Source organism: Cebus imitator, unplaced genomic scaffold, assembly GCF_001604975.1.
Source record: "Cebus imitator isolate Cc_AM_T3 unplaced genomic scaffold, Cebus_imitator-1.0 Scaffold21, whole genome shotgun sequence".
Taxonomy (NCBI): domain Eukaryota; kingdom Metazoa; phylum Chordata; class Mammalia; order Primates; family Cebidae; genus Cebus; species Cebus imitator.
The window spans coordinates 9,254,371-9,270,004 of NW_016107336.1; the positions used below are offsets into that span (position 1 = coordinate 9,254,371).

The following is a 15,634-nucleotide window of genomic DNA, read 5'->3' on the forward strand; positions in this document are numbered from 1 at the left end:
TTTTTTTGAGATAAGGTCTCACTCTGTAACGCAGGCTGGAGTGTAGTGTTGTGATCTTGGCTCACTGTAGCCTCGACATCCCAACTCAAGTGATCCTCCCACCTCAGCTTAAGTAGCTAAGATTACAGGCGTGCACCACCACATCCAGCTAATTTTAAAAACTTTTTTTTGTAGAGACAGGGTTTTGCTATGTTTCCCAGGCTAGTCTTGAACTCCTGGGCTCTAGCGATCTGCCCACCTTGGCCTCCCAAAGTGATGGATTACAGGTATAAGCCACCATTCCCCGGCCAATATTATGAATTCTTGAAGCAACGCCATCCTCACTCAGTGTGAATAGCTGGAAGGTGACTATGTTAAATCAAAAAATGAACATGAATGTATTTTGTTTATAATTTTCCATCATCAATAACTGAATATATTTATTTACACTACATGAGGGTCAATTAGTGCAGTTGCTTGGCAATTTATCGTCATGCAAAATTTTAAAAGGGTTTCACAGAATGTATGTGTTTACTATACTAATAGGCAACATAACCACAATACATATATAATCATTTGAACATGTACATTTATTAGGATATTTTACAAGGTTGTACCCAGTTTATAATTTTAATGCAGCAAACACATTCTTTTTCAGAGAAGAAAAAACAATCTAGCTGCTAGGGATGTGAAATTCTTTAACTTGTTTGTGAAACCCAGAAAAAAGATGTCACCAAAAATTACATTTATCTTTAAAGTATTATTAATTCAAATAAAACCACTTTGTATTGGCATTTCCCCCATTGCTTCCACTTGACACGTAATCACATGACACTCTGAAAGAGATGTAAAATTTTATATAAACATTCATCATTTATCTGAAAGATCAATAAAAATTTTTTTTAGATCTGATACTCAAGTTATTTGTGGTTTTCTATAATCTGCTAAATTTTTTATACTTAACCCTGTTACCCACTTGAAAGCTGCTTTTATTTTTGACATAAGATATGGCTCCAATATAACTTTTCCCTGATATTCTAAAACACTGATTTAAGAATTTAAAAAGTTATTTTCTTTTTTTGTGTGAGACGGAGTCTCACTCTGTTGCCTAGGCTAGAGGGCAGTGACACAGACTCGGCTCACTGCAACCTCCACCTCCTGGGTTCAGGCAATTCTCCTGCCTCAGCCTCCCTGGCAGTTGGGATTACAGGTGCCAACCACCATGCCCAGCCAATTTTTTGTATTTTTAGTAGAGACAGCGTTTCACCAAGTTGGACAGGCTGGTCTGAAACTCCTGACCTCAGATGATTCCCTGTCTCAGCCTCCCAAAGTGCGGAGGTCACGGGTATGAGCCACTGTGCCCAGCCGAAAAATTATTTTCCCTCATGGATTTGTTAATATATCTGTATTAAATACATATTTATAAATAATTTAGGCTCTTAGAGAAATGATCTGTGATTCTAGTTTCCAGTACAATGTTTTCCAATAGGAAAGCCAGTTTTAATTTGTTCATATCTCATTTCAAATCTTCACTCTGTCTTTCTCTTCAAGTCTCCAGCAACTTATTCTCTCTAAACTCAACTATCAACCCCTTGTTTTGTTTTTTTTGAGACCTCTGTCTCCCAGACTGGAGTGCAGTGGCACGATTTTGAGTCTCATTCTGTCTCCCAGACTGGCGTACAGTGGCATGATTTTGACTCACTGTAACCTCCGCCTCCTGGGTTCAAGCAATTCTCCTGCCTCAGCCTCCTGAGTTTCTGGAACTACAGGTGCCCGCCACCACACCTGGCTAACTTTTGTATTTTCAGTAGATATGGGATTTCTCCATGTTAGCCAGGCTGGTCTTGAACTCCTGATCTGCCTGCCTCGGCCTCCCAAAGTGCTGCTGGGATTACAGGTGTGAGCCACTGTACCCAGCCTCACCCTTATTTCTTAAGCTGCTTTAGACTCTCATTTGCACTGGCCCGTGAAACATCTCTATATACATTTTCTATCCTCCCTTCTTCCCTCTCTCCCTCCTACGTCCCACCCTCTCTCCCTTTCCTATTTTTTAATTTTTATTTTTTGAGACAGTCTCACTCTGTATCTAACAAAAAGAGGCTGGCTCCCAGGCTGGAGTGCAGTGGTGTGATCAGAGCTCAATGTAACCTCAACTCCTGGGTGAATGCAATCCTCTTGCCTCACCTCCTGAGTAACTAGGACTATAATAGGCATGCACTACCACACTGAGCTAACTCTACATATATTTTAGTAGCACTTGAACACCACTACAGGTACCTGTATCATAACTTATATTACCATTTAGAGTTTATTAGATATTATAGTTAATGATTTATAGACTTGATATTCCCAGAAATACCTAGCACAATGCCTTGGTCATAAAATGAGTTCAAAAATATCTGTCAATAATATCGAGTAAATTCTTCTTCTGTGGGTCACTTTAAAAAAAATTTATATATATATATATATATATATATATTTTTTTTTTTTTAATTGCCTTTTTGGTTTTGGGTACATGTGAAGAACATGCAAGACTGCTGCATAGGTACATACATGGCAATGTGGTTTCCTGCCTTCCTCCCCATCACCTATATCTGGCATTTCTCCACATGTTATCACTCCCCAACTCCCCACCCCCCGTTGTCTCTCCCCTAGTTCCCCCTGACAGACTCCAGTATGTGATGCTCTCCTCCCTGTGCGCATGTGTTCTCATTGTTCAACACTCGCTTATGAGTGAGAACAGGTTACTTTTTTTTTTTTTTTTGAGACGGAGTTTCGCTCTTGTTACCCAGGCTGGAGTGCAATGGCACGATCTCGGCTCACCGCAACCTCCGCCTCCTGGGTTCAGGCAATTCTCCTGCCTCAGCCTCCTGAGTAGCTGGGATTACAGGCACGCGCCGCCATGCCCAGCTAATTTTTTGTAGTTTTTTAGTAGAGACGGGGTTTCACCATGTTGACCAGGATGGTCTCGATCTCTTGACCTCGTGATCCACCCGCCTCGGCCTCCCACAGTGCTGGGATTACAGGCTTGAGCCACCGCGCCCGGCCTGAACAGGTTACTTTTTAAAAGCAAAAGATAAAACCTCTTTCCCCAAGAAGTGCTAAGAAAACAACATTATATTGAGTATAAGTTGTGAAAGGAAAATAAAATGGCCTATGCCAAAGGGAAGAGTTAAGCTTGGGAACTGAGTCATCCAAAAGCTGTCTCCCATTTGTTCATAAACAGACAGCTCCAAGATAGAAGGCTACATATTTCTTCAGATGGTCTCCCTCATGCAGACAATGTAAATTAACAGTTTATCTTTGCAGGTAGAGGACAGAGATGAGACCAGAAATCATCCCTCCACTCACCCAGAGACAAATACATATTTGACTCCTTCCTCTACTCTATATTTACGTTCTCTTACGTAAGATGCAGATTTGTTGAGCATGAGATGAATGCAAACATAACTGACTATTCCTCTTTCCCCTCCTGCTGGCTCTTTCTCTTTTAAATATTAAACTCCTCAAAACGCTCTCTGGGAAAAAAGCACATGTCACAGATCCTACTTGTTGTGTCTATTCCTCCTGGATGCATCCTCGATCTTGGCAAACTAAACCTCTAAATTGATTGAGACTTGTCTCAAGACACTTTTTGGTTTAACAAAGTCAACCCTGGTAAGAAACAGAACTGTGATTCTGAGGAACAACTGCATTCAGAAACGTAAGGGGAAAACCAATACTGGGCAGTAATGCTTGTAGAAATATATTTCGTGCAGGATAGAGCAGAAAAATATAGGAATCGGTGTAAGCACATATGCTTGTTATTTCCCTGACTTTAATCTCCTTTAATAAAACTCACTAAAAAAAACTTCAGTAAAGAATTCAGGGGCTATTCTTTTACATTAATTTTTTTTAATTTTATGTAAAATTTAATAATCATTTAAAATCACAAATTGGAATCCATCTAGTTTTTACATTAACTGCAAAATGTGTGCATATAACAGATGAGAAAGTTAACTATAATTCCAAATGTTATGCATACATCAGGGAAAAAAAAGTTACTATTTCAGTTAAGGATAATTGAAGAAAGGCATTGAGATTAAATTTTAAAATTTTTGCTTAGTTAATACATAGGCAAAACAGACATTTTGCCTAAAATACCTGTTAAAATGCCTAACACTTAAAAAAGTATTGGGAAATCACAAACATAAAATTAGTTAAGAGTGAGTCTGCATAACCAGCTTAGGGTTAGATGGCCATACTGTGATGCCTTCTAAATATGTATCATCACTAAGTTTCTCCAAAAGACTTAGAGTCTGACATTTAAATAACATTTGAAATCAAATATGTGCATGCGTAGAAGGCTTACGAAGATTAGTAGTTGAATATAGATGCAAACACTGCAGAGAGTTAAGAAAAGAAATAATGCAGATGAAAACAAAAACAAAAAAACCTTGGAGCTCCAAAAAGAGTGAAGCTGGTCCCGAAGTGCTGGCTTGACTGTCTGAAAGTTTATAAAAACAAAACCCACTGATTGAACAGCTTCTCATGTGACGGAAATACAAATATCAATATCACTTTATTAAAAAATACTTCAATTCTTTATAATGTCTTTAAAAGACCTCAAATTTTTACCTTTAAGCTTGGTGTTTGGGTCTGATCAACTGTAAATCTCATTAAAATATTGAACTGAAGATCATTTGGAAAAGATTCTCTGAAATAAGAACAAAACAAAACAAAAATTAAGTAAGTACGTATGTAACAGCAAAGGCTATGCTTAATACCAAAACATAATGTCACCCAAAAAGCATGCATAAAGTGGTATATGCATGTGGTATATGCATGTGGTAACCTATCTGGTATAATATAAAATAAATGTATCCTCAGAAGAATATAAACATTTGAATTGGTACTCAGTACAGGGTTAAAAAGCAACATTACAGTAAATAACAGCCTATCTTGCCTCAACTGTGGATTTAATCAGAAAAATATATTCAGCAAAAAGTTTAACATTCTTAGAAATGTTTCTTTACACCTAAAATCTGAATTCTGACTCACCTCAACCTAGTAAATGGGTATTTGAAATATGTGACTTCAACGATCTATACAAGAAATAGAATTATATCATTGGTTCAAAACCTTCTGAAAAGAGATTCAGAATACTGTAATGCATAATAAACATTGTTTAAATAAACATAAAATACTTTTTACAGTAGATTAAATAAAATATTCAACCTTACTTTGCTAATACTTTTTTCTTTTCTTTTCTTTTTTTTTTTTTTTTTTTTGACAGAGTCTCACTCTATTGCCCAGGCTGGAGTGCAGTGGTACAATCTCAGCTCACTGTACCTCCACCTCCCAGGTTCAAGTGATTCTCTGGCCTCAGCCTTCCAAGTAGCTGGGATTACAGGTGCCTGGCACCACACTTGGCTAATCTGTATTATTTTTAGTAGAGACAGGTTTTTGCTATGTTGACCAGGCTGGTCTTGAACTCCTGACCTCAAGTGATCCGCCTGCCTCAGCCTCCCAAACTGCTGGGATTATAGGTCTGAGCCACTGTGTCCAGCTGCTGATATATCAATTAAGATAAAATACCACCTTGAATTACTCAACCAATATTAATACAATTTTTATAAAAGAAATGCAGGGTTTGACCTAAAACAAAGTTGCATTAAATATACAATGTGAATGGGCATAATTAACAATCTTCTAATGGACTCCATGCAGTCTAAATTGTTCAAAGGGACTCAGAAATCTGAACTATTAATATACGAGTTAAATGTTCCTAGTTATTATCTGGTTAACTTGAAATATATGAAAAAAAAAATTACCTTGTAACATCAAGGGCTTTCTGAACTTTTGCCTGAACAGATCCAAGCAAATCAGCACCCATTTTTTTCAGTAGCTGTGTAAGCAGCACAAACAACCAATCTTGAAGATCATCTTTGTGGACTTGTATGAAATCCACTAGAGTCTCCAAAAACATGCTGAATACCTACAGTTGATAAACGGGAAAGGTAGGGAGAAAAAAAGAGGAAATATTGACCTCTATGTTCAATTCAAAACAAATATAGAAAGGAACACAGGAATCAGAGGCACAGCGATTGGCAGCCAAGCGGAAAAACAATCTCTCTTGCTTTTCATTGGACACTGTGATACAAGAGTACATTTGAACTGTTATCCAACTTCTGCAGAAGTTCGACAAATAGCTATTCCATGCAGCATCACTTGGTAAAGAAAGTTTGGCCATAATGGCTGGCACACCTAATGTTATCAATGATGCCACAGCTTAAACTGGTTAAAGTGAAATCCGTTTTATATAAAATGTAGGGAAAGAAAGTATAGTTTCACTAACTCTCAGCTTTTCCAAAGAGTGGCACTGCATAAATAAAAAGATGACTATAACGACCTTCAAGTATACAATTTATCTGGTATAAAAATTAGAGAATTCTCAGATTTCTCAAAATGAAAATTGTCATAAATAATTTGGTATGGAATATGTCATTTATCAAAACTGCCTCAATGGTAATTTTAAATAATTTGAGATAACTGTAATTGCATCTAAAATAAAATAAATCCAAGGTGAATGTCTACATCTAAACTTCAGTGATTTTCAAAAAGTCCTAGATGGCATACTGTTAGTCTCCATATCCATTTATGGGTTTCTTACCTATTTCCAATATTAATCTATTTGTTTAAAAATTTTCATAAGGTTGAAAAAATTATTACAGTGAAGGGAAGCTAATGTTTATAAGTGATGTAGCTCATAAAAATACTTATGAAAAGTGACCTTTATCTAGGCTGTATCGCTTTATAAGACAGTTAACACCACACTAGAAAATTAGGTTCTAGGTAAAAAAGAAAAACCTCTTAAGACTGTCAGCCATAATATATTACTGGACAAATTATAATAAACATTTTAATAATAGATTAAAAACTGTGGGTTAAAAAAATCTTAAAATCATTAACTTTTCGAGCTAATCTCAAAAAGTAATTATGTTAATTTGAGAATTAAGGGTTTTGCTCTCAATGAATATTTCTTGAATTCCTTTATACAGTTACAGATAAACTCTTGTTTTTTCTTGTTAGAAATGAAGGATTTTCTTGATCAGAATCATAATTAAGCTTTAACATTTAAACTGAGTTAAAAATAATATACTTCAGCCATTTGCTAAAAAGCTCTATACTTGTAACAGCAGAAACTATAATTAAATTTTTGAGTATTCTCTGGTCCCCAGCAATGTATGCTTCAACACTGTTCTTACTCAGTGTGGATTCCTTTAACTCTCATCCCACCCCTACCCCAACAACTCCCCAAGAACTTGGCTTCTCTTAGATTCCAAACTTGGCCAACTGCTTCATTAAACTGTCTCTGGCCCTATTCTGAGGGCCAAGAATATTGTCAAGGAACTTCACTAGACCTAGTCTATGACAAATGCATGTAACTAATCTGATCCTCATTCTTACTGTTACCTGGCAAATCTATTCAGTGACGTGCTGGCATCAGTTTGTACCTATCTAGAGTCAACTGTTAAATATTCAGGAATTTTGTGAAATGGCTGGTAGCTTGACATCTACCATGGGATACGAGTATTTACATCTCAGAAATTGGCAAATGCTACAAATCAGGGCTTCCTGCCTCTCCTCTAAAGCTCATTTACCAGGACATCATTATTCTATTCTTTGGTTCACTTTCACTCTTGTTTCAACACTTATCTATGCTCCTGAAGATTCCAACTTCAAGTTTTCCTACATGAAAATCCATTCTGAAAATCACAGACATTAGAATGCCTAGGTCAACCATCCTATTTTATGGATGAGGAAACAGGGAATCAGAGAAAAATATGACTTGCCCAATGTTTCACAGATGGTTAATAGCTAGGCCAGGACTTAAGGCTAGGTCACTTGGTTTTCAGCTGTGCTCTATTCACTCTATCACCAGATGACTTACCTCATCTACTTTACTGTCATTCAACATGAAATTCTCCATTGACTCTTCCCTCAACTTGATTTCCTCTGTACCTATCCTTCTAATCGTCATCTCTCCAAGAAAGAAGTGATCTGATTCATTTCAAGGCTAATCTATTTTATATTCTTGCTCTTTTAAAACATGGTCTCCTCTGTCATCTTTATTCTTTTATTCTCTACTTAAATCCTTTGCTTACAGTGGCAGATGTCATTCCAAGAAACACTCTTTCTGCTTCCATTCTATTGCTCCCACCAATTACTTTCTAATCATGATGTATAATAGCTTCTTCGTTAAGTTTAGTACATTTGGCTATTCTGTAACTTGACACTGCTTTCCTTTCATTTCCCTTCTTTCTAGTTGCCAGGAACTCTCCTTTTGCATGTCTTCATCATGATTCTGTTTTCATCACAAGTATGGCCTACTTGACACAGTCTCTCTGATCTATCCCACGAGGCCTCAGAACCTCTAAAACAGCTTTTTCCTGGCCTTCTCCAAATATGTTTACCATACCATTACTGAAAGCACCAAGTCTTTCTGACCTCATGTCTGGATTTCTGTAGTAGCCTGACATTAGTTTTATATTTCCTGTATACCAGGGGTCAGTAAACCATTTCTGTAATAGGCCAGATAGTAAATATTCTAGGGCTTTGCAAACCATGTGGTCTCTATTGCAACTACTCAACTTTGCTATTTAGCACAGCCATAGACACCACAAAAACAAATAAGCATAGCTGTGTGCCAATATAACTTTATTCAAAAAACAGGCAGCAGGGAGGATGTGGTCTGCAGGCTGTGGTTTGTCAACTTATATTTCTTTGTCACCATCAGACTGTGATATCACTCTGGATGGAAACAAAATCCTTTAATGTCCCTGTACTGTCTATAATGTCTGAAATACTTAGACAAGTTTCTAACTCCAAATTGATCTTGGGTTATCCGGCAACATAAACTCCTTATCCTTGAACACATCTCATACACTCACTCTGATTTTCTAACACATCCCCACTCCATTCATTTACACACAGTATGTGACTCCCTATAGAATTTACCACTCAAGTCCTGGTCAAGAAGCTTCTTGGACTGCAAGTCAGGGCCACCGATCTTCCTGGCTTAGAACTCATAGAGGGACTAGCTATTTACGGTGCTATTTAGCTTTTCTGTATTTATGTTATCTTCCCATTTCCAACACATACCATTTGAAAATAAAGACTATATTTTTATAGTCTTGTGTGCAGCAATTAGAACTAGACCAAGCTTAAAAGTTATCAGAGGCTGAGAACCCAATAAAAAGTTGATTAATAAAATCAAGTGAAATTTATCCTCTAATTGGTAGCCAACCCTTTTTCTTCAATGCAAGGAAAGACCTTCCCCTTATCCTAGCCAACATTAACTTCTTTTCATTTCTTATAACTTTCTAGTATCTCCCACTTCTTTTTCTGTACTCAGGCTAGCTACTTTCAATAAGCTCTTTATTCTCACACTGACATATCTAAAGCTTATTTCTGTCAAAATCTGAGATGCCATTTTCTTCAAGAAGATTTCTCTGAGTTTCCTAAGTAGAAATTGTGTTTTGTTATATAAAATGTGAGTAACTAAATAAAAATGTGGACATGTTATTTGCTGTACCCTAGATAAAGACTGTACTACTTTTAAAATTTTGTTATTGTTTTTGAGAAAAGACAGAGTTTTGCTCTATCACCCAGTCTGCAGTGCAGTGGCACAATCATGGCTCACACAGCCTCAAACTTCTGGGCTCAAGCAATCTTCCCACCTCTGCCTCCTGAGTAGGTAGAACTACAGGCATGCACCATCATGTCCAGTTAATTTTTTTTAGTTTTGTAAAGATGGGGTCTACCTTTGTTGCCCAGGTTGGTCTTGACTCCTGGCCTCAAGCAATCCTCCCACCTCAGTCTCCTAAAGTGCTAGGATTACAGACATGAGCCATGTGTCTGGCCTGAACTATTATTTTTCAAAAATGCTATATTCTATCAATGTACTTACTAAATGATCATGTGCGCGCGCGCACACACACACACACACACACACACACACACACACACACACGCACACACAGCTGACCCTTGAACTACATCCTTCTAAACTGTGTGGGTCCATTTATACATGGATTTTCTTCCACCTCTGCCACCCCTGAGATAGCAAGACCCATCCCTCCTCTTCCTTCTTAGCCTACTAAAGGTGAAGATGACAATAATGAAGATCTCTATGGTGATCAATTCCCCCTAATAATTAGTAAGCAAATGTATTTTTTCTTCCTTATGATTTTAGTAACATTTTCTTTCTGAGATGGAGTCTCACTCTATCACCCAGGCTGGAGCGCACTGGTGCAATCTCAGCTCACTGCAACCTCTGCCTCCCAGGCTCAAGTGATTCTCCTGCCTCAGCCATCTGTGTAGCTGGGATTACAGGCTGGTGCCACCATGCCAACTAATTTTTTTGTATTTTTAGTAAAGATGAGGTTTCACCATGTTGGCCAGGCTGGTCTCGAACTCCTGACCTCAGGTGATCCACCCATCTCAGCTCCCAAAGTGCTGGGATTACAGATTGTGAGCTACCACACCTGGCTAATAACGCTTTATTTTCTCTAGTTTAAGAATATAGTATATAATACATATAATAAAAAATAAATGTTAATTGACTGTTTATGTTATTGGCAAGGTTTCCGGTCAACACTAGGCTATTAGTAGTTATGTTTTGGGGAGTTAAAAATTATATACAGGTTTCTGGTTGCACAGGGGTCTGTGTCTCTCCCTAACCCCCTCATTGTTCAAGGGTCAACTCTACTTACATATACATACATATATACATATCCATCTTCATTCATTATCCACATCCAAAATGTATTGAAAATTATATACAAAAATTCTTATTTGATTGCCCTACCAAAAAGGGCTCTTGTCAGATGTTAATATGCTCCCATTTCCCTAGCTATGATTAAAGAACAAAGTAGAAAGTGACTATGCTAATATAATACTAGTGATACATATTTTCTTTCAGAAGACAAAGATGAGAATTACCACTCCATAATCTACTCTGTTTGCTTTAATGGCTTGACATTAATAAAATGTCATCTGTGGGAAGATGGGGGCTAAATTTTTTTTTAATTGTGAAACTTTGGAATCATTTTAAAATAATTCAATGGAAGTAACTTTCAATAGAATCAATTTATTACCCCACATATCTCATAAATATAATTTGTTGGAAAATAATTAAAATATTCAAACTATTACAATTGAGGCAGACTTTTCTTAAACGCCCTTATATCTTAGGTGTGCCAGTCATCAAATATAGAACGGAACATAATCAAATTAGATTAATTAGTAGATTAAAAAGCACATCTCCAAACAGAATGATAGTTTGCATAACTGCAAATAGCATTTCGTGGATTGCAAAGGTTCCAACACTGCATGAACTCTTCGGGAGAGAAAATAGAGAAAAAGGGTTAATTTCACAGTCATGCAGTAAAGTTAGGTTTCCAACAAATATTGAACCAACTTACTCTCTATTGAGAGTTCCAACACAGGGGACAGCATGCAAAAAGAAAAAAAGAAAAAAAAGAAAAACACACAAATTAGTCGCCATCAATGCAAAGTTCCTGTATGGAAGAAAAACACTTAGAAAATAAAAGTGACAAATGTTTTTCAAAGTTTTATGATAAACTCAAAATAGTTTTTAAAACAAGACTTAAATGAATTGTATGGGTGAACAACATATGATTTTGTTTCTGTTGCACCTCCTTGCCAGCAAAATTAAGAAAACCAAAGACAAAAACTCTTCTTTTCCAGACCCTACCAATCTTTGAGGCCAAATATCTGAAAAAAAATCCAACACACACTCCCACTTCTGAACAGGGCCAACATTTGGTTCCAAAGCATAGTATCTAGAACTTTTTTCTTTTCTTTCCTCTTTTTTTGTCCACTCAGAAGCAACACTTTCACAGTTAAAATATTTCTGTGAAGGCTTGAAGTAATAACTATTGTTTGGAAGTAAAAGTAATTATACTATACTTTTAATTTTCTCTAGGTAAGATGTGTGTTATGGTCTCCTGATCCAAAGACTGCAGACAGGTGAGCTGTCTAGAATGCTTGCCAGGAGAGTCAACTGTGCCTCATTTTAGTAGCCACAGATTGAATTCCTACCCTAGCTGTCCAAGACTCCAGGGTATGATTCAAGAGGTAGTGTTACAAATACCATAACATGACAATTCAAAGTATGCACCATAGTGAAGGTAGTTCTTTCCAGAGTCAAATGCCAGAAATATATGGGATAGCTTTTGGTAACTGATACTGCTTGCATTTGAGGGGGAAAAAATGGGTCCAGAGCAGTCAAAATTAAAATCTGCCTCAAACTCCTTAATTTAAAAAACTTATTTGATTTTTTCAAAACTTATATGATACTTGGTATGTTCTAAGGGTTCACATATGTTAACTCATTTAATCTTCATCACAATCTTATAAGGTAGATACTACTATTAACTGTTTTACAGACTAATAATAATTAAGGCACATACTGCTAACAAATTGGAGGTAGAATCTGAACCCAAGCAATCTAGCTCCACTATCCATACATGTTATTTTAAATTCTTCCTCACATTGCTTAAGTAACCCTTCCAAAAGGTACATCTTCTCTACCAGTTTAAAACCCTCAGTGACTGGTCAAGATAGGGTCCTCAAGATAATGTCCAAACAACGCCTACCATTTTACAGTACAACATTTGTTGTACTGCTTCACTTAAAAAAATATAAAAAGGCTTTACATTATACCTTTGCTGATTTACGGTCTAAATTATTGTCTTAGATATGTTGTGGGTTAATTACTTACTTCTATATGGGTATATGAAGTAAAAATAGTTCATTTATCAAATTACAGACATCAAATAATTTCAGCTTCCAAGGGTATAGGTTCCTGAACATATGTTTCTATTTTAGTGTCAATAACAAAGGGTTGATCATATAGACAAACTATGATTTGCAAGTTATTTATAGTTCTTACACTTTAAAAAATGACTTTAAAAGCAATCAAAAGGCTATTCAGTGACACATGAAAATTACATAAACACATGGCAAGGCACGGTGGCTCATGCCTGTCATCACAGCTCTATGGGGGGGCCAAGATGAACAGATCACTTGAGGCCAGGAGTTCAAGACCAGCTTGGCCAACATGATGAGAACCTGTCTCTACTAAAAATACAAAAAATTAGCAGAGTATGGTGGCACATGACTGTAATCCCAGCTACTTAGGAGGCTGAAGCATGAGAATTGCTTGAACCCAGAAGGCAGAAGTTGCAGTGAGCTGAGATCATGCCACTCCATCACTCAGCCTGGGTGACAGAGAGAGACCCTGTGTCCAAAAAAAAAAAAGTATACAGACACACACAACCCCTCACATTTTAATGTTCATAAATAAAGTTTCACTGCAACCCAGCACACACATTTGTTTATTTATTGCCTGTTATGGGTGCCTTCGTGCTATAATGGCATAACTGAGTAGCTGGCACGGAGACTATTATGGTCTGCAAAGCTACATTATTCATAGAAAATAGTGGCTGACTGATATAGAACAAAGCTGCATTCAGAAAGAAGATATTAAAAAAAAAAGTTGCTTGATTCTGAAGATGGAACTGTTGGTCTAAAAACACATTTAAAAAAGAGAGGGGCGCAGCTGCTATTTTGAAAATATCAGAATACAATGCAAAAACTCTAACATTTTTAACTCAACACAGGATGGTGACATGTCTAGTCTATCCTTAATGAATTACATTATTGACAGAGCCTCTGATGGACAATCAATAGCCAAACGAAAACATGAAAATCTTCCCATTACATTTGTCTTCACAGAACTGACTAAAAAGAAAAATCAAAACCAACCAAACAAACCAGATGGGTAGATAAGAATTTTATGTTGCTATAAAGCCCTAAGAAGAGAAATCCTAGGGAAAATAGCAGCTGGTTCTCCACAACTATTAAGAGAGGTCAAACATTTGTGCTCAGTTAAGTTCCTATACCAATGTTAAACTCAGCTCTTCCTATTCGATCTTCTAAAAAAATGTTTCTCTTTATTACTATATATCATGGCAGCCAACCAAACTGCATTACTGCCTTAACAAAAAGTCAAAAACTGACTTCAAGAAATAACCTAGTTTTGGTCTTATATCTTCCAGTAGCAGGAATTATTGAAGGTGCTTAATAACTTTATATTTCAAAGTTGAATAGATTATTAATTTAAATGTTTAATAAAACAAGTTCACCCAAATAACTTTCTTGTCCTTTGGCTTATATTGCCAACTAAAAATATCAAAAGTTAATTTGTTCAGGATTTATAGAAATTTTTACATTAAAGCAAGACTTACAGCTGTAATCAGTGATAGCAATATCAATATAGAATGGTTTAGTTATCTACATGTTCAATTATAAGTTACAAACTTTAAAAGATTTTAGTAAACTGATTACCAAATGTATTTTCTTCTTTGTCCTTTAATGGGATATTTAATCCTCAAATAAATATAACTTCTGATAGAATAATATTTGAAAATATTGTTTTAAAGTATAAGCAATTTATTTAAATAATTAAGTATATCCCCTACTGGATTTAAATCTTTAGCTGGATTTTAGTTTATGTACAAAGTGGGATTTCAGTATCTTTAAGGAGTGTTGTTAAGTAGTGAAAATACTAAAAATAGAAAAAAATGGGGAGGAAATGAGATGTACAACAATGAAGTGAAGACAATAAAAAGAAACAGTAAAGTGAAATTCATTGATAGTTTTCTTATCATTTCCTTGCCACATCTCCCTCTCACTTAGTTAGAAAGCCTCCTGTAGACATCTGGCATCCTAAGCGAAGATTTTACCATTGTCAAACACATTGCTGGAAATGGAATATGTGACCACAGTTTTATAACAGTACTATGCATCAAGGTAAACCAAAATTTCACAGTACACATGCAGATTACATACAAGTACTTAATTAAATACATTTTAATCAACATTAAAAAAAGAACAAAGTTCTGAAAATTTTTATGGACTATTTCGTTGTATGAAATGTCTCATATTACTACCAAACTATGGCTAGAACCACATTTTGTGCCTTTGTATTAACTAATGACAATTCTTTTCTAAAAAGTTATTATTTCAAAATAGGAATATATTTACATTAATGCCGTAATTAATCACAGAAGAAAACAGAAAAAGTTAGAAACTTTTTCAATTTACTCCAAGTATGTCTTTTACAAACACTAAAACATTCTCAAAAATACAAAATACACACCTTGACTAAATTATATAAGTTGAAACTGTATCCTCTTTAATTTTCCGTCTTAGACCATCTATCATTGGAGAAGCTCAAATGGTTACCAGAGATTAATTTCTAAATTATGTATGATACCAAACACTTAATTTTAATTATGTTTGAAAATATTACTGCCATTTTGGGACAATAAAATAAAAATGGCTTACAGTTTTCTGCTTTGACAATATACAAATGATACCCTATAGAAATAAGTAATCTTAAATACTAAAACATACCTTGCCATGAGGATCAGCAAACATTCTTGTGAAAATTTCACATAATCTTTTCAGTTCAACTCGACTGCCAAAATAATACAGAAGTTAATTAATATCTTGCTATAGCAAGAAGTCATATAAAAGTAACTTCACATATAATTCAGTTTCTTTAAAAATTTTTTTACTA

The 15,634-nt window shown here is 35.8% G+C and overlaps 1 protein-coding gene across 36 annotated transcripts in view; it reads right to left on the bottom strand.

Moving 5' to 3' along the window:
* CLASP2 (cytoplasmic linker associated protein 2) overlaps positions 1 to 15,634 on the bottom strand; it is a 203,727-nt gene that overhangs the window by 71,668 nt on the left and 116,425 nt on the right. For 21 of the 36 annotated variants that reach the window (XM_017521726.2, XM_017521715.2, XM_017521733.2 and 18 more), the window contains 5 exons: positions 15,469 to 15,532; positions 11,448 to 11,450; positions 5,793 to 5,956; positions 4,597 to 4,675; positions 4,415 to 4,465 (listed from right to left, as the gene is read on the bottom strand). In XM_017521726.2, the coding sequence (XP_017377215.2) occupies positions 4,415 to 4,465; positions 4,597 to 4,675; positions 5,793 to 5,956; positions 11,448 to 11,450; positions 15,469 to 15,532 (361 nt within the window). The remainder of the gene's footprint in view (positions 1 to 4,414; positions 4,466 to 4,596; positions 4,676 to 5,792; positions 5,957 to 11,447; positions 11,451 to 15,468; positions 15,533 to 15,634) is intronic. The other 15 variants (XM_037736044.1, XM_037736043.1, XM_037736052.1 and 12 more) reach the window with 3 other exon arrangements.